Genomic DNA, 20,333 nt, shown 5'->3' on the forward strand with positions numbered 1-20,333 from the left:
CTAATACCAACTACCATCTCAATGTCATAAAAATTTGCTTCCTAAATTATCCACTAACTATGTTCATCACTTTGAAACTTTGCAAAGTTTTCACTGAATGATCATAAATCTTACACCTTCAACTCATCTCAGTAACTAAACTTTCAGTCATTGTAAACTAGACTTTTTTATTAGTTCAATGGAATCGTCTGAGTACAGCACTTCTGTGAATATAAATGTAGCTTAGAAATTTTTAAGTCATAGTATACATTTAACTATCTTCAAATTTTCTGACTACCTGATATGCAAACACATTTGCACGATGCTTGCTAATAAATTGAGTCCGTTCATTTTTATATTTGCTACATATGCACATTTGAAATTTATATTCACAGTTAAAAATGTTTCTTTTTTTTCCTGAGGTTATGCTGCACCCATAATTGAATAAAATGAAAATATCTATCAAATTATTTTACTGTATTTAACGCACAATAAACTCTTTCTTTTCTTATTCTTACAGCAACCTGAAGAAATGGATTTAATTTCTCGTGGTGAGTTGTGCATTTATGTTTTAACTTCCGAAAAACTCCCCAAACATCAAATTGATTAAGCTGGTAATCATGATCAGTTATGTCCCATTTAGTATTTCTGCTGAAACACCAAGATCACAATACTATGTATTATATTGATATGTCACTCTTAACTCAGCAATTCGAACTAAAGGATGACTTTCGTTGCCACTGGTTGACTATACTATGCACAAGTCAGTTGTTGAATTTCAATAAAAAAATGTTTAGAATAGTTTTTATTCGCAAACTAATATAAGATGAACTGCAGACCGATTCTAATTAAAACCCTTAGTAGACAAAGTTTAGTCGTCAATAGAAGGTTATTAACCAGATGCGATCAGTGTAGAGCTTTTAGCTGGTTGACAAGATGTCAGGAAAATGTATATCCGAGTGATTTTTAGTCAAACACGGGAACTCTTTATTTAAGTACAGGTGATCAGTTGATAATAGTATGCGATTTCAAGCGCTTACGAAAATTATTTTAGCATATAGATTACTCTTAATTGATTCATTCTAAGTGACTTTAAAATGTCATCCAATGTAATTACGAAGTATTAAATACAGTAACAGTTACATGCCTTAACAATAATGTCATGCTAAATGAATAGTAAACACTAAACGTTTGAAATTATAAAAATAACAATTTTCTCCAGAGCAATATAGTTTCTAAATGTTTATACGCAAAATTATGGAAACTTATATGGTACATTTAATTGTTATTTGGATATTACCTCAAAAGTTAATCTGTACAATTACTGTAAGGCAGAATGTGATTGCAAGATAATATGGAAACGAAATTCCTCTAGCTTTGAAAAACATCGGTAATTTATCCAAAATAAAATAGAATTTAAGGATACCTCGAAAACTGAAATATTCGAGGTAAGGAAATTTTCTCAGAGCCATAAAATCTCTATGGGAAATAGTTAACATTTAAAGTGTGACCGTTGTATGTAGTAAATCATATCAGAAAAAAAACAAATATTAAAATAGTTAATTCAATGACAAAGTACTTGAAACCAATGATCCTTAAAGATACATAAGAAATAAAATATAAGTTATACACAGAGATACTAAGAAGAAACTACTATGCACTGGAAAGGTTGTTCGAAATGAGTGAGTAAACATAAAATCTGGGACTTGAGAGCTATTTTTCGGAAAACCAATATATATATAACCGCATCTTACATTACACTAAGTTTTCATTAAACTCATTAGTTGTTAATATACCTTACTGCCCATAAATTACAGTTAATTTATTATACACCCGCTACTTAGTTTTGTACCATAAATGACCTAATTATGTAAGGTTTTGTTGTATTTCGTCCTTGTATTAGATTTAAACAATCATGTGCGTTTATGTTTAATGATACAAAGTAAACAGGGCTAGTTTTTCTAACACTCTGAGTGAGCATTGATGATAAAAGAATTTGTTCAGAGCAATCAGCGTTAGCTATGATCATTTGCACTATTCGTTTTCAAAACAAAATCAATCAGTTTACAAAATTTACACCCATAACTTAGTTTACAACTAAGAAAATGAGGAAACAGAACACTGAAAAGCCTGGTTTAATTAAAGATTATTGATAATGCAACTAAGAAAGATTTACGACACTAGAACAAATTAAGAAAGCAATAATACACGATGTACAAGGTAGATTCAAACTTGGAAATGACAATCATAGTCAGTTCTCTGACTTGTAAGGTAACATTCAATCTATCAGTCTAAAAACCGCTAATGAAGCGAACAAATTGCTCCCATATGATGTAAGTTATAGTACTGTAAGATTTCTTTTGTCATTGCCAGTGGAATGAATTTGAACATGAAACGTAAAGATCCCGGCAATAAACACTTTCTTTTCTTTTCTTAAATATATATACAGGGCGTTTAGTTACACTGTGACTAAGATGTAAACATTTACTACTTATTTACACACTACCTCGTCATAATGGTGTGAAAATTTCTTCTTAAATGTTCAATGATTCGATTTTGTAATACTATCACAGCAAGCAAATGCTAATAGCTACAGTAGTTAACTTGCATATATATATATATATATGAAATTCTAAATGTTAATTTGCTTGAATAGTTTGTGATGGCATTGATTTTTTGTCACAATTTTGTTTGTCATTCTTCTGTAACTGACTTTTAGTAATTAAGTGAAAGTTGATACAGTCTTTTAATGAACTAATGATTGTTTTTTGACCCTTTTCGTAGATAAAGTCGAAAAAGTAAGTCAATATTTTCTAATCAGAAGGGGTTTTGTGGAGATTTCGGTATTTTAATAGTTGAAATCATGAGTCAATTGAAGCTAGACTCCTCAGCAGGAGTCACATAATAGGACGAAACGGCCATCCAGTGCTTCCAGGTTTCCCATGGTGGTTTAGCTTCAATTGACTCATGATTTCACTATTTTCTAACTAATCAAATCAAAAGGTATTTTGTTTGTAATGTTTTATCACAAATAGGTAGGTACCTGTACAAATAATGAAGACGATGTTTTCAAATATTTATTTTCGCTTTAGATAACGAATGCCAGCTCATGTGAATGTATTGAAGATTTATTCCGACAAGTAAGACTTTTTTTGACAACATAAATTTTTTTTTGAAATTAATTTTTAACACCTCGATGCTAATCTAAGCCTCGTCATCATTACTAATGTACAAGAATCAAACAATTAATGTTCACTCTCATAGTAAAATGTTTATAATCTAAATTTTAACGAGAAAGAATATGTCAAATCATCTTTCTCAAATTTATAAGCAGTTTATACTAACCTAAATGCAGTTTCGAACCTATTCCTCACCACTTTTATCACAGTGTTGTGAAGAATCCGATACAAGAAAAACATTCATAATGACTTTACAAGTTTGACTTGACAGTTTCAAATAAATTGAGCATTAGGTGTATTGTTTATGCTAGTAAAATGATAAATTTACAAAATCCCAATGAGTAGAAAATTGAATTTCTGACGTTTCACAACTTATTGTATCGTTTTTTCAGTGAATAAATAAATCATTGATTTAACACGATGTCAAATGGTAAAGAGCAATAACGCAGAATATTTAGTACAACAAAAGTAGATTTGATCAAGTTAGTGTCATGTCATTTCAGTCAATGTGATTCTGTGTGACATTAATATGGGTATTTGTAAAACAGAAGGATCTATTCTTAAAATCTATTTGAGTGAAATGTCATGGATTGGCATTGTAGTTTTACCTTACAAACATGACACAACAAAAGGATTGTGATTTATCCTAAAACTACACAGAATAAAAACACACTGTAAAGAAAAAATACTTCAAAATCCTTTAAAATGAATAAAGGAAAAGATCCCTTTTTATGTCTACACAAAATTGTGTCTACAAACAAGATTTTGTCGATTGTGACCATTCCCATGTGAAATCTCGACCCATACAAAGGAACACCTGTGCTACACAACGAGACCTAATAATTGTAAAGAGCAAAAAAAATCTACAAGTCAGATCAGTAATACCAGTACGTTTTATTTCCAACAACCATCAGATCGATATTAAAAATATTAAAACAATTCAGAAAGACTTTTTTAACTATGAAAAAAAGAGTCTGAGGAGCTTTTCACACAATGTTTAATATTATGGTGCTCATTAGAAAGGAAGGTAATAACTATACATAGACCTTCAACCATTTACCCAGATAATCACACTTAATTCTGAGCAAGAGCATGCAAATTTTTAAATCCACTTCCCCAAATTACAAAAATAACATTTTTCACACCCACTAGCGTATATACAAATACACACGATGTTTCATACAGAATCATCTTGACCGAAACTACATGGCATCAACATGATCAAATCTACTTTTGTTGTACTAAATATTCTGAGTTATTGCTCTTTACTATTTGAAGTCGTTTTAAGTCAGTGATTTATTTATTCACTGAAAATAACGATACAATAAGTTGTGAAAAGTCAGAAATTCGATTTTCTATTCATCAGGACTTTATAATCTGATATGAATCATAACGACTGTTTGTATAGCTAGTTTCTTAGTATGAATACGTATTAATGTAGTAAAGATCAATACCAACAGTGCAACCTATCAAATGAATAAATTTATTTTGGGAACAATTCTAAATATTTATATCATTGGTTATAAAATAAATGACACTAAATTCTACATAAATTTGTTAACATTTTGAAGCTATATAGAAAAGGAATCAGTAACTATGTATATGTCAACTTGTTTCCTCTTTCGATTTGAGATTACAATGACCCAAATATTACGGAAATCATATTCTTGAAAACAAAAAGTATCATTATAAATAACTGCCATTATTACAACAGTGCTACAAGGGATGAAAAATGTACAGTAGAGCATACAGTACTGCGACTGTATTCAAGTATCCAAAGCTAAAGCATACATTAACAACCAAATTTATGCAAAAATTCGTGAGTGAATGACAACTTATGCTATGATCACCAGTACTTAATGAGATTTCTTGACATATTGTTTTTATGGGAAAAATTGATCTACATGAGGGAATACCAATATTTTACGCTTGACTGACGGGGTTAGTTCGTAAAAAGAACATTATATCTAAGTTTCACGCGCGCAATAAGATCATAGTTCTTGTATGTCTCAATGGATTTAAGTTGTGACTAATAAAGTAGGATAAGTTATATTTCACAATTTCGTCTGACGACCCGACACACTAGTCAGTTATAAAAGTAATGAAGAATTCAGTTCAGCATTCGGGTTTAATATCTCCATCACTAGAGAATCAGAACATCAATAATCCAAGAAATGCAGTAAAGCCTAAGAAGTATCAGCCCGCTACATTTATGATTTTACTGTCGGCAATAATCGATTAAACTCCACCTATAGCTCCTCCGGGGGCTACTGCCGGTCCCAAGCCCGAATAAAAGAGGAGGGTTGAGCATGGGGTTAGCGACCCCATCCCGTAGAAAACTAACTCGCTAAAAAGACGCTAACCAGAAAAAATTATTCAAACCATTTAAACTCTGCACATGGAGTTGAAGGAAGAATTATGACGCCTCATGATGAAAGCCGAGTTCCTTCGGAAGTCACGAGGCCGATGCCCCTTCATATATGTAATAATCTACTAACAAATTCTATTTCATATTAGCTTCAATATATAAGCCTAAACTTTTTGTACTCGACTATTCAGTAACCTCAGTCCGAGAAGCACTTGATTCACTATGAACAAAACAGGTTACTATTTGATTTCAGACCAAGTCATCATAGTCTTAGTAAACACAGATTTATTTTGGACAAATGACTACACTACCTACTTTTAATGCACATGAAGTAAACATTCTCCACAAATAGCTTCTGAATTAAGTAACTAATCCCTAACCACTGGAGATTGACCTTTACAACTAACTAGATAATGAAGATATGATAATCAGATTGTATGTTAAAACTAATAACTACTGTCGATAAGGTAAAAGTTATACTGTAAATTAATAATAGTACATTGCAAAAACTTATTAGGTTTTTAAAATAAGTATAAGGGCAAGATCCATTGGATACCGCATATTTGAAATAAGCTATCTTTTAATAAATAATCAGATTTCATAAGTTTAGGAATAGTAAATATATGAATTTCAGATTATTTCATTTTGAAATGTATTGAAGAGTTACTCAGATAAATCAATATTTTTATGATAATCCAATAGTGTAAGTTATCTTATTTACTTTTCATTGAATTCTATAATCAAACTTGTTTTGTTATACTATCCCAGTAAATTGGTGATAAACCACAACACCAAATTGTATACAAAATCATACGTTCATGGCAGTTTAACTAAAAATACATTTTAAATAATGTTTTAATAACCAATAACATATTTTCACAGTTGAAAGCGTGAGCCAATTGAACCTAGACCAACAAGGAAAACCTGGAAGCACTGGACTGCCTTTTCGTCCTATTGTGGGACTCCTCAGCAGTGAGCATCCACGATCTCGCCTCGCGAGATTCGAACCCAGGACCTACCAGTCTCGCGCCAGAACACTTATCCGATAGACCACTGAGCCGGCATCCGAGAGGTAAATCCTGGAGTTCTAGTGAGAAGCAGTGACCAGTGGAGTTCAACCACGTCTGTTGTGAGATATCAACTCACTGAAGACAATGGGTGAATGGTTGCTCAACTTCGTGGATTGGTTGTAGTTAGACATAAACACCATCGGATGCCGGCTCAGTGGTCTATCGGTTAAGTGCTCCGGCGCGAGACTGGTAGGTCCTGGGTTCGAATCTCGCGAGGTGAGATCGTGGATGCGCACCGCTGAGGAGTCCCACAATAGAACGAAAAGGCAGTCCAGTGCTTCCATGTTTTCCCTGTTGGTCGAGCTTCAACTGACTCACGCTTTCAACTATGAAAACACTAAATCTCCACAAAACCCCTTCTGATAATAATAACAGATTTGAAATATATCTTATATCTACTAGATATCTCTCCTATCATATACTTTGAATTGTGTCATTATATAGCACAGATGGGAAGGAACTTAAAAAACCAACACATAATAGATAACAGTACCAATATATATCACATTTCTTAATCATCTAAAATCATAGTTCAGTAATTATCTTAGCGTTTTCTGCTGAAAAAGTAAATGTAACAGGTGTCTATTGAACGGCTAACCTAGCAAATAATGCTGATGATAAAATAAAGCGTTACTGTTATGCACAAGGTTATCCATAGTCTGTATTGAAAAGAACTGCGTAGAGACACAATGAAATCACCGCACTTAATGATGCTCTAAATCGTGAAACAATATTGATGAGATAGATGTTGAAACTGGTGAAGAGAATTACTACTGTTTTCAAACTTATCATGTGGTTGTAGCCGTAGTCTCTTAAAGAAACCTGTAACATGGGTCATTTCGAAAATAACATGTTATCCTAAGAAATATATTTAAGGATGACTAGTGATCTGTAGGGGTCCAAGTTCTATCTTACATTAAGTTCAATCTTCGGTTACGTAATTGTACGTATGGACTTAACTATAGCCCTGACTAATAGTATGACATACCTCAGTATATATCTGGTATAAAACGACATTCACGTAACTACAGAAAATGGTCGTCTAACTGGTTAACTAAGAACATGGCTGGTGGGGACAGATGTATATCCAAAACACATTAAAAGAAGGGGTTTGTACAGAACGCACGAATATTCATTGAATACAAATCAAATATACGTAAATTCATCAGTTATTTGAGCACAAGGTTGATTTTATGATATAAGACTGACCATTGTTCTGCCCTACATCTATTTTATTCAGACGGCTGAGTACCAATAAATTGTTAACCCTCTGCATTTGCTGATGCACGAACATGTAATGAACGCTTTCATAGTAACTAACTCTTAGTAAATATACTTTTACTGTTAATGATCAAAGTCTACTTGTTGCTGATATTACCTCAAGTACATGTATTTGACTACTTAACAAACAAACTGAGGAAAAAGAATGTATTCTTTAGAAGTGAGCAATGCAGATGAACGAGATAGATAAACAAAATACAAATTCATACAGATTCAAATTGTTCCACTTGACAAAAGGGAAAGTTTAAGAAAACTAATGACACCAACACTAATGAAGTTTCAACACGAGAAATATATGAAACAGAAACAAGCAAGAACTATGAATAAAAGAAATAGACTAGTAGTTCGTTAGATTTACCGCAAAACAATATGTGTGACAGTACTAGGTATTCATTTAAGTCCTTAATACGGGATTCTCTTTCTCTCACTGCAAATTTAAACATCGTATTCAAATAAAACCGGGATAATTTATCATACATCTAAACTGTTTTCCAAATAGTTAAAAATATCCAAGAAGAACTAGTTTGGACTATATCCTATTTTCTATGAGAAATTCGACAACACTACCTCTTCAGTGATTTGTTTCTAGAATGATATGGATTTTGATTTTAAAGAAGAACCACATACTTTCATTTAATGAAAAACAAAATTTAGGAAAATATGTATAGCATAAACTCTGATGGTCAATTTTTATCCAAGTTGCGAGGAATAACCGTTGGTTATCAGAAATGACGAATTCCACACTAAACTTCAATTATATGAGTAGCAATTAGAAAACCGACTGTTAAAAATATTAATTCACAATTGTACTAGGAACATTTTAACTGATACAAAATGCTTAGACTGCTAGTTTTCTTCTTTGAATTCGACTAGTAAGTCAAATAAAAAGTTGTGCATAATAACATACTTCTGTAAGGTGCCACCTTGTAGCAGTATTTTCTAGTTATTATAAAATGATTTAAGTTAGCATGCATAAAACTTCAATAGTTTTTAAAAAAAATCTACATACTTTTCTTTCCAGGGTCTTTTGAGATTGAAAGGAGAGAAGGTAAGTGATTATGCTTTGGATATGAAAAACTATCACTCTTAAATAAAACTAGTTGAAGACATAGAGATCCACACACAGTTTGACAGAGGGATGTGACGATATCAGTCGTTTGTCATTTGCTTAATAAGCGTACTGATGATGATAAAAACAATCCCAGTTAAAACAGGCTAACAAACTCAAGGATCGATTTACAACATGGGGGCGGAAGCATAACCTTGAAAACAGAACTCTTTCCACATAGATTATCGATCGTCAAATTCACCACAGAAGAACTGACCAATTGGAAAGAAGCGCATGGATGGAAAGTTGACCTTGCCATTAAGCGATCCACCAATCAAATCAACTGGAAAACCTAGAAAAAGCACTCATTTGCAAGACTTCATAATTTTCACCCAACCGTTTAAATTGAGTCTATGTCAACAAAACTACTGATCAGATCATAGGGAAAGCAGTTGGTGCACCGGTCCAGACTACTGACGTAGCTAGTTAGGATTTTCTTTGCTCATACTTTTTAAGGCTAATGGGTTTCCTGGCCTAAACAAAAAAAATCCATTACACCATTTCCAGTTAGATGATAGCTCTCTTAGTTTGGTGAATATCGAGCAACACAAATTGGTTGAAATCAAGCGAAATTATTGAGCTTCAGAAAAATTATTAGTTATGAGCTAGTAGTGTTGATTTGTAATGATATAAAGTTTCATAAATCCCTAGATTTAATAATTTAATAATCTCATGACTACTCTTGATTTAATGCATTAAGTCTACTGTTTTTCATGAGAAACAGTGTCGAGCGAAAGCTTACAGCTTGAACTTGTGTATTCGAAGTAAGATCATAGGAATTATGACCGCTTTTATATGTCTGAAAGGATTGAACTATTATAGTAGTGTTTTGTTGAGCTCTTGATACAGGAATCTCAGCCGATATTTACAAATCAACAATCCTTGAGTTATTCAAATAGGATCTGGTCTACAATAGTCGATTGTCTCCCACTATACAAAACACAGGTGAATAATGACGGTTGGGATTGAATAAGATCAGAGGGTCAGGGACTTCTGAATAAATTTGTTTTATTGGAAAACTTAATAAATGCTGTTATCATCAAGTGAGAGATTTGAGTATTTGACATTCCTTACTACCGGTAATTTCGATAATGAGTTCCCATATTGAAAACCTCCCAAACTCCTGAGAAATATGTCGCTTAGTTCTTTGGACTTCCTTTACTAATGCAGTATTTTATCTGCAGTTAGTTTTACTGTGACGAAAGCCTTGAGATAAAATTTACAAAGTCAAACATGCGAGTGAACTTGGACTATTCAAATAAATGTTGGACGATAAGCTCCTCTGTCAAAATAAATATCAACAATTAAAAATATTAAATGACAGCTCGGAATTCATCCCGTGCACTTATCTATCCAAGACCTTCCCTACAGAAAACTGTTTATCTACATCATAATACGTGATAGACTGTCGCTACTAATAAACACAGCTAAAAATTTCGACCTTCAATTATTTAGATGATCTCAGCTAACTGTAAAAGGCATTTTGCAATCTGTACGGATGATGACGTCATTTTTGGTACGAATATATTTGATAAGTTCCATAAAACTTTTAACTATTCTAGAAGGAATTAAACAGATATTATGCTAACCATTATTATTTAAACGTTGTTTAAATTTAGGCTTTCCTTTTCATTTAGATGAACCTTGAAGTGGTCTCATAATATTTAAACAATAAAATCCACAGTACACTTGTCAACTATATTTCAGACTTTTCAACTGAGCAATGAATGTTTACGTTTCTATTGAGGTTTCGCCCTATTTCACCTCAATTTACATTTAAGTACAATGTTATTCTATAGAATGTATATGAGTTCTAATAATAAGTTTACTCCTTAATCGATTAAATTATCCAATTATTTTATTGCTCAGAATGTGTTACTGTTTACTACATTTTTAGGGAGATCGTGGTGATCCAGGACCTATGGTATGTAAATTAACTTTTAAAAATATTTGTTTGAGAAACAATGGTTTTCTGTGGTCACAACTTTTCTGAATAAAGTAAAAACTTACTGTGTTTAAACTTTCATTAATAAACAGCCACATTTAATCAATCAACATGAATTAATGTGACTGACAGTATTTTCTTAGTAATTATGGGAACAGTTAGATTCTGCTGAAATAAATCAAACTATTGGAGTAGTATAATTAAAAAAGAAGTTGACTGGTGTGATTCTGTTATCTTGATATTTTCTTTTTTGTAAAATAAACGAAATATTTAACACAAAGCAACGAACACGATTAAAAGTCTTTTAAAACATCCTCTACAAATTCACTTGAAGGGGTTTTGTGAAGATTGGTTTAATTTGCGATTTGTGTTCGTCACAGTTTGATCTCAGTCAGGTCTTCGTTAGAAACGAAGGGATACTGAAATGGTGTTTCGTCCTAATGTAGGACTCCTCATTAATGCCTAACTATGGCTCTCTTCAGAGATTGGACTCGAGACCTTCAAGTCTCATAGAGAAACACTAACAATTAGAACCCCTGGATCGGGGTCAAGCAATACGGTTTCAACTTTAGTTACTTTCCAATAGAGCGTGATAGTCATCAACCAAGATCAATCGGTTAAACAACGGGACCACTTTAATTTCTGATGCATCTCGTACTAAAATGAAACAGTCGTCCATACTTACCTATTTCCTAAAGTCAGCCCAGATGATATCAAGCTGTAGCAAATACAGTCTACAACTTTTTCACAACTATGTTATAAATGTATTTCTGCGTCCCTCAATTGCTAACTAAGTAATGACTTAACTATCAGCTTTTATTCTTAGCACCTACATCAAGTTATCAATCCTTACATTTTCACCTTATTTTCGAAAATAAATCCTTCAATCCCTTGGAATTTATTAGTTGCTTTTCATGAATATAACACTAAAACTTTGAGAATTATTTACTTTAAATTTATTGTATGCAAATAATTATTTGCCAACTGGTACCATATGTGTACATCCACATGACAAGTATTATAACAACAAAACAATCAAAAATACGACTATAAACCGTTTTAGTATGAATCTAGTTAAATAAAGTTTTCAATTTAATGTACGATTTTTAGGATATTGGCATTTTTACATTGAATCATATGAACTAAATAATAATAATAATAAATTGAACTATTCTACTTACATTTCGAGAAAACAATCTAATACATAATTTTTCAAACATAGAATAGGTAAAAGTTATTAAGTAATAACTGACTGTGAAAGACGCCTTTCAAAATTAGTCAAATCGACAGTAGCAAATTACATCTGATAGTTAAAGATATTCAATAAAACGAAAATCTCATGCAATTGGTTCCCTTTATGAATTTAAATAAAGCAAGAACAAACATTGATGCAGAATAGTATGAATTCATATTATTTCGAGGTTTCTCGTCAGCTGCTTACAAACCAAAATTGTGATAGAATTTTACATGAAGATAGTGTGAAACAATTGACATAAATGAGTGTAAATAACGTGATTACAATAATAACTATATATATATGCTAGAAACAGGTCAGAGGTCAAAAGAGGGAGGTTAATCCAGGGTGGGTGGTGTAATAATTTAGTGAAGTTCATAAATTGTGTGATAATTGTAGAGATTAATGGAATTGACTAATGATAAGGTAGATTACGTAATAATAATTAAATAGGGTTTGGAAAGTTAAGATGATTTAAGAGGATCAGGTGGTGGAAATGTGTGAATAAGATTTATTTTAAGAATTAGGCAATAGGGGGGGAGTGTAAAATTATCTTAGAATAAGTAAATGAATAAAATAACCAAAACACAAAACAAACAGAAACAAAGGGATTACCAGGGTAGTGATAAGTTTATTAAAGTCTCTTTTTGGATGCATAAGTCCGGTTTCAGTTTCTTAATTGCAATGGCTTCAGCAAAGCGGAGAGTGGTAGTGGTTCTTTGTCTATTGATAATTTTAAACGCGCACATAATATCGACGGTATGCCCGGTGTCAAGTAGATGCCGAGCTATTGCACTGTTAAAAGCTTTAGTCCCTCGCAGCGTCAAGTTCTTCGGAATATGCTCAGAAATGCGAACCTGTACTCTTCTCTCAGTTCTTCCAATGTATGTGCTACGGCACGTACATGTGAATTGGTAAATGCATGAATATATCAATAAGGTAATGACCATTTTAAATAACTCCACTAGATTTATCATTGACAATACCCAGAAAGACTTAACAGATGCGACAGAGAAACGTGTCTTAAGAAAGTTGAGAGAACTTGTTAAGAAAAATCTAATAGATAATCATACGTATAACGAACTTAAACCAAAAGGGTCACAATTGCCATACTTATATGGGCTACCCAAAACACATAAACCCGACGTCCCTATAAGACCAATATTATCGATGGCCAAATCACCTTTCCATAAACTTGCCCGTTGGCTTACTAGATGCTTGGAAACAATCCGCAAAAAACTAGCAGCCTACAGTTTGAAAGACAGCTTTGAATTTGTACAAAAACTTGATAACCTTAATGTCTCTGACAAATTCATGGTTTCATTTGATGTCTCTTCGCTTTTCACAAATATCCCCCTTGAAGAAACGGCAGAGATCATATGTGAATATCCAGAACTCCTGCCTTTACCACCTCAGGAATTTAAACAGCTCCTGTTTTTGTGTACAAAAAACATACAATTTAAATTTAACAATGTTCTGTACCGACAGATTGATGGAATAGCAATGGGCAGCCCTCTAGGCCCAATTCTTGCCGACATTTTTATGGGACATCTGGAACAAAAGAAACTGAAGCACGCAATCGACAGTACCACACTCTACTGCAGATATATGGATGACACGTTCCTTATCTGCAAAAATCACCAACACTCCATGTACCTACTAAGTCTGTTCAATAAAGTACACAAAGATATAGAATTTACCGTGGAACATGAAGTTGATGATAAATTCCATTTCCTAGATATTGGAATTAGGCGAACATCGGACGGCACACTACAAAGACACATTCACCGCAAAAATACTTGGAGCGGAGTTTATCTCAACTTTAACAGCTTCTGTCCAATGAGCTATAAAAAGGGTATTGTGCGAAACCTTTTTGACCGCGCACGAAAAATCTGCTCAAAAGAATGCCTCGAAGAAGAAATTACTACAATCACCAAATGCCTACGCGAAAATGCATATCCGGATAAATTCATCCACAAATATGCTAATACAAACCCTCCGATTAAGCATGATACAGTTGAAAAGAAAACCTGCTTCCTATCCTTACGTTTCAAAGGAGATGAAGTCGCCGGAATTATCAATCACAGAATTAATTCCGCTTTAAAAGTGACCTACCCGGCAGCCAAAGTGACTACGTTATGGAAAACATACTGTTCACTGAAACAAACGAAAATCGACAAGTCCTCTCCCCTCTGTTGCTCCAACTGCATTTACCAATTCACATGTACGTGCCGTAGCACATACATTGGAAGAACTGAGAGAAGAGTACAGGTTCGCATTTCTGAGCATATTCCGAAGAACTTGACGCTGCGAGGGACTAAAGCTTTTAACAGTGCAATAGCTCGGCATCTACTTGACACCGGGCATACCGTCGATATTATGTGCGCGTTTAAAATTATCAATAGACAAAGAACCACTACCACTCTCCGCTTTGCTGAAGCCATTGCAATTAAGAAACTGAAACCGGACTTATGCATCCAAAAAGAGACTTTAATAAACTTATCACTACCCTGGTAATCCTTTTGTTTCTGTTTGTTTTGTGTTTTGGTTATTTTATTCATTTACTTATTCTAAGATAATTTTACACTCCCCCCCCCCTATTGCCTAATTCTTAAAATAAATTTTATTCACACATTTCCACCACCTGATCCTCTTAAATCATCTTAACTTTCCAAACCCTATTTAATTATTATTACGTAATCTACCTTATCATTAGTCAATTCCATTAATCTCTACAATTATCACACAATTTATGAACTTCACTAAATTATTACACCACCCACCCTGGATTAACCTCCCTCTTTTGACCTCTGACCTGTTTCTAGCATATATATATAGTTATTATTGTAATCACGTTATTTACACTCATTTATGTCAATTGTTTCACACTATCTTCATGTAAAATTCTATCACAATTTTGGTTTGTAAGCAGCTGACGAGAAACCTCGAAATAATATGAATTCATACTATTCTGCATCAATGTTTGTTCTTGCTTTATTTAAAACGAAAATCAACAAATGATGTATATTACATGCTTATTGATATCCATAACAAGAAAATCACTGTAGCTTTTCTAGAAATCGATGCTTCATGATTTATATCAGTCCGGATTGTAGTTTAAGGATTTATCACTGTAATGTTTATACCATTACGTGATAACCACCACTTTGTTAGAGACTACTTCACATAATTTAAAGAAATACATTAATTATCAATGAGCTATTTAGAAATATAACCAGCCAGAACTATGTGTTTCAAAATTTTTCAAGATTATGGTCAATTATGAAAAATTCAGATGATAAGATGTTAACAGATAGGATTGAATAATCACAATTCATTATTAGATATTCAGTCGCTGGTCAAAACATCAGACATGACATTTTCCAATGAAACTATAAAGGTTAATGAGTACATAACATATAGAATTCAAAAGAAAAACGTAAATAAATCCTAAGTACATAAAAGTTGAATAAAGCTTCTTTGACGAACTTTGTGAAACTATTTAATTGCTGTCAAAACGTGAGAATTGTAGTAAAGGATTACTAATAACTTTCACTAAATGGTCTCAATAGGTTATTTGCAAGGAAGATCAAAGGGGGTAGTGATGACAACCTCGTTTTTATATGGTGAAACAATGTTCTATTTGTTAAACAATGGCAGCTAATGAACTCGTGAAAATAGTATGAAATTTAAAATAAAATCGTCATTATGTACAGTCCAGTTCAGTTAATACACATGGTCTCGAAAATTTGCTCGCCTTGACTAGACATTAAAGAGAAGACAACATAGTGTGGGAAGTGTTTTTGATTGACATTGGACTAAGAAATCCCAATGCATATGCATCCATAAACAAATAGACTGACACCAACATTGACACCTCGGGGGTAATCTTTGTAGAAAACTTAAATTTCTTGACGTTTCATGACTCAGTGTAAGCCCATTTTTCAGAGAATAAATTACCAATTTAATTCCGTTTGGCTTACACTGAGTCATGAAACGTCAGGAAATCTAATTTTTCTACTCATTGGTTTATTACAAATATATTATTTTTATTTATGAACTTATATCGACTGAAAAACCATGAAAAAAATGGGAGCACTACAAAACTACTTTGTCCTTTCCAAGGTGTACCTAGATACTCTCACAGTAAATTAAAACTTGTAACCACAAATTTCACAATCAACAAAATACCTTAAAACAAGTAAGTAAGAATTCAATGGCTGACTAGTTTATGTATAATGAAAATGATTTTCAAATTAAACTAGATCCCTATTGAATTATGAAACCTAGAAAAGACAGTATGTTGTTTCTCTACAGTTTTAATGAATAAAATAACTTAGATGTCAACTGTTTTCTCATTTTGAACAATCAAGAGGTTGATATTTAGTCAATACTTACTTACTTACGCCTGTTACCCCTCGTCGAGGAGCATAGGCCGCTCACCAGCATTCTCCATCCAACTCTGTCCTGAGCCTTCCTTTCCAGTTCTTTCCAGTTGCTATTCATCCTTTTCATATCGGCTTCTATTTCCCGGCGTAGTGTGTTCTTTGGCCTTCCTCTTTTCCGTTTCCCTTCCGGATTCCAAGTTAGGGATTGAGTCGTGATGCACATTGGTGATTTCCTTAATGTATGTCCGATCCACTTCCAACGTCTTTTCCTAATTTCCTCTTCAGCTGGAAGCTGGTTTGTCCTCTCCCATAAAACGCTGTTGCTGATAGTATCCGGCCAATGGATGTTGTGTATTTTGCGTAGACAACTGTTTATAAATACTTGTACCTTCCTGATGATGGTCGTAGTAGTTCTCCACGTTTCAGCTCCATACAGTAGGACCGTCTTGACGTTCGTATTAAAGATTCTGACCTTGAAATTGGTTGAGAGTTGTTTTGAGTTCCATATATTCTTCAACTGTAGAAATGCTGCCCTTGCTTTGCCAATCCTCACCTTTACATCTGAATCCGATCCTCCTTGTTTATCAACGATGCTCCCCAGGTACTTGAATGTTTCCACCTCTTCCAGAGTTTCGCCATCAAGTGTGATTGGGTTGGTGTTCTCCGTGTTGCATTTGAGAATCTTGCTTTTTCCTTTGTGAATGTGGAGGCCTATCGATGCAGAGGCTGCAGCTACATTTGCTGTCTTCATCTGCATTTGTTCGTGTGTATGAGAGAGGAGGGCTAGGTCATCTGCGAAGTCCAAATCATCTAATTGATTCTGAGCTGTCCATTGTATTCCGTATTTCTCATCAGATGTCGAATTCTTCATAATCCAGTCAATCACTAGAAGGAAGAGGAATGGGGAGAGTAGACAGCCTTGTCTGACTCCGGTCCTTACTGGAAATGCATCTGTCAGCTGTCCTCCATGCATGACTTTGCACTGTAGTCCATCGTATGAGTTTTGGATAATGTTGACAATCTTTTCAGGAACTCCATAGTGTCGAAGAAGTTTCCATAATGTTCTCCTGTCCACGCTGTCAAACGCCTTCTCATAGTCAATGAAGTTGACGTATAGTGATGAGTTCCACTCAACTGATTGTTCAACGATGATCCGTAGTGTCGCAATCTGGTCTGTGCACGATCTATCCTTACGGAATCCAGCCTGTTGATCCCTAAGTTCGGCGTCTACTGCGTCTTTCATCCGATTCAGCAGCACTCTGTTGAAAACTTTTCCTGGTACTGATAACAAACTGATGCCTCTGTAGTTCTCACATTGGCTCAGATCTCCTTTCTTTGGTATCTTGATGAGATATCCTTCTTTCCAGTCCGTCGGCACTTGCTCGTCTTCCCAAATCTTCTTGAACAGAAGGTGAAGCATGTTTGCAGTTATTTCAATGTCTGACTTCAGTGCTTCTGCTGGTATATTGTCAGGTCCTGCCGCCTTCCCACTTTTGATTTGTCTGATGGCCATCTTGACTTCTTCGATCGTTGGTGGAGTGACATCTATAGGAAGGTCAGTGTGGGCCGCTTCGATGTTCGGTGGATTCAATGGGGCTGGTCTATTCAGCAGTTCCTCGAAGTATTCTGCCCATCTTTTCCTCTGTTCTTGAATCTCAGTGATTGTCTTTCCTTCTTTGTCCTTGACTGGTCTCTCTGGTTTGCTATATCTCCCTGCCAATTTCTTCGTTGTATCATATAGTTGTTTCATATTCCCTTCTCTTGCAGCTTTTTCCGCCGTCGTTGCTAGTTCTCCCATGTATTTCTGCTTGTCGGCTTTAATGCTTTTCTTCACTTGCCTGTTTGCTTCTGCGTAGTCTGCTTGTGCTTTGACTTTCTCTGCTCGTGTTCGGCTGTTGTTAATTGCTAGTTTCTTGTTCCTCCTTTCTTGAATCTTGTCCAGGGTTCCCATAGAGATCCATTCCTTATGATGATGCTTCTTAGGACCAAGAACCTCCTGACACGTTGAAGTTAGTGCTTCTTTTATCCCTTTCCAGTTGTCCTCCAAAGTAGTTTCTTGTCCATCCAGTAGATCCTGTAGAGCTTGGAACCTGTTGTTGAGAGTCACTTTGAATTCATTGAGCTTGTCAATATCTCGAAGGAAGGCTGTATTGAACGTTTGTAGTGCTGTTTGTCCAGTTGTCCAGTGTTTCTTTAGCTTCAGTCTCATCTTGGCCACAACCAGGTGGTGATCTGAAGCTATGTCAGCTCCTCTCCGGGTTCTCACATCTTCCATTGATCTTCGGAATTTTTTGTTGATACAGATGTGGTCTATCTGGTTCTCTGTGGTTCGGTCCGGTGAGATCCATGTAGCTTTGTGTATGCGTTTGTGTGGGAATATTGTGCCGCCTATAACCAATTTGTTGAAAGCACATAGGTTTGCAAGTCTCTCCCCATTTTCATTTCTCTCTCCTAATCCATGTCGTCCAATTATATCTTCATATCCTGTGTTGTCCACTCCAACTTTAGCATTTAGATCTCCCATCAGGATGGTCAGGTCCTTTCGTGAGCACTTCGCTATAATTGATTGCAGCCTTTCATAGAACTGATCTTTATCATCGTCGTTGCTATCATTGGTGGGTGCATAACATTGGATAACGTTTATTGTGATCCCTTCCTTCTTTGTCCTGAATGATGCTTTGATTATCCTGGGTCCATGAGATTCCCATCCCACAAGTGCATTTCGTGCTTCTTTGGACAGCATTAGAGCAACTCCCTGAGTGTGTGGAGCATTTTCCCCTTCGTGACCGGAGTACAGCAGCATCTCTCACGTACCTAGCCTTTGTTGTCCAGTTTGTGTCCAATGGGTTTCGCTGATTCCGAGTACTGCCAAGTTGTATCTCCCCATTTCCATTGCTATTTGGCTGGTCTTTCCTGTCTTCCACATTGTCCGGACGTTCCATGTACCTATAAAGAGTGTTGTTCTGGTTGTTAGAAGGTGCATCGGTCTCGTGACTTCCGAAGAATTTCGGCTTTCATCATGAGACGTCATAATTATTCCTTCAACTCCCAGGTCAGAGTTTAAATGGTTTGAATTATTTTTTCTGGTTAGCGTTTTTTTAGCGAGTTAGCTTTTCTACGGGATGGGGTCGCTAACCCCATGCCCAACCCTCCTCCTTTGTGTGGGCTTGGGACCGGCAGTAACTCTAGAAGAGCTACAGGTGGAGTTATATTTAGCCAATAGTTTTGTAAATTAAATAAGTTTAAAGCTTGCAATAATTGTATATAGTTACAGATAAATAATAATCTGCGGTTTTCAGTATTTCCTTATATAATTTTCACTGATTAAAAAAACACCATCCACAGGATATATTTGCCAGTTTTTCGTTTTTAAGTCTGTGAACAAGTTTGCTTTTGGTTTTATTTATTTTTCTATTTCCTATAATAAAAAGGGACCTGAAGGACCCCCTGGAACCTGTCCTGCAACTTGTGGATCGAATCTATCGACTGTTATACAGGTAAACAAAGAATATATCTATATATGTCTGATTTCTAGTTCACAAGCTATTATTAATTCATCTGTTAAAAGTAGTCCTAATTGACAGTGTGTATTTATATGTAGATGGCCAGTGAAGTTGAAATAAAATTCAAGTAACAATTACACTTAATTTAAAAGCTTCTGGATTACTTGTCCAGTACACAAATATCCAAAGTTGGATGACTACGGTTAACCAGACTCAAATCTCTAATGATAAAATGTCTTCGTCATGTAACAGACTGGTTATTGAGAATGCGTTAGTTT

General features: G+C 34.6%; 1 protein-coding gene across 1 annotated transcript in view; it reads left to right on the top strand.

The window, feature by feature from the left end:
- Smp_126540 (hypothetical protein) overlaps positions 1 to 20,333 on the top strand; it is a gene marked incomplete at both ends in the record, with an annotated part of 77,941 nt that overhangs the window by 32,483 nt on the left and 25,125 nt on the right. The window contains 4 exons of the mRNA XM_018794447.1: positions 3,072 to 3,119; positions 8,899 to 8,925; positions 10,883 to 10,909; positions 19,984 to 20,049. Of these exons, the coding sequence (XP_018648859.1) occupies positions 3,072 to 3,119; positions 8,899 to 8,925; positions 10,883 to 10,909; positions 19,984 to 20,049 (168 nt within the window). The remainder of the gene's footprint in view (positions 1 to 3,071; positions 3,120 to 8,898; positions 8,926 to 10,882; positions 10,910 to 19,983; positions 20,050 to 20,333) is intronic.

This window comes from Schistosoma mansoni, chromosome 1 (assembly GCF_000237925.1).
Source record: "Schistosoma mansoni strain Puerto Rico chromosome 1, complete genome".
Taxonomy (NCBI): domain Eukaryota; kingdom Metazoa; phylum Platyhelminthes; class Trematoda; order Strigeidida; family Schistosomatidae; genus Schistosoma; species Schistosoma mansoni.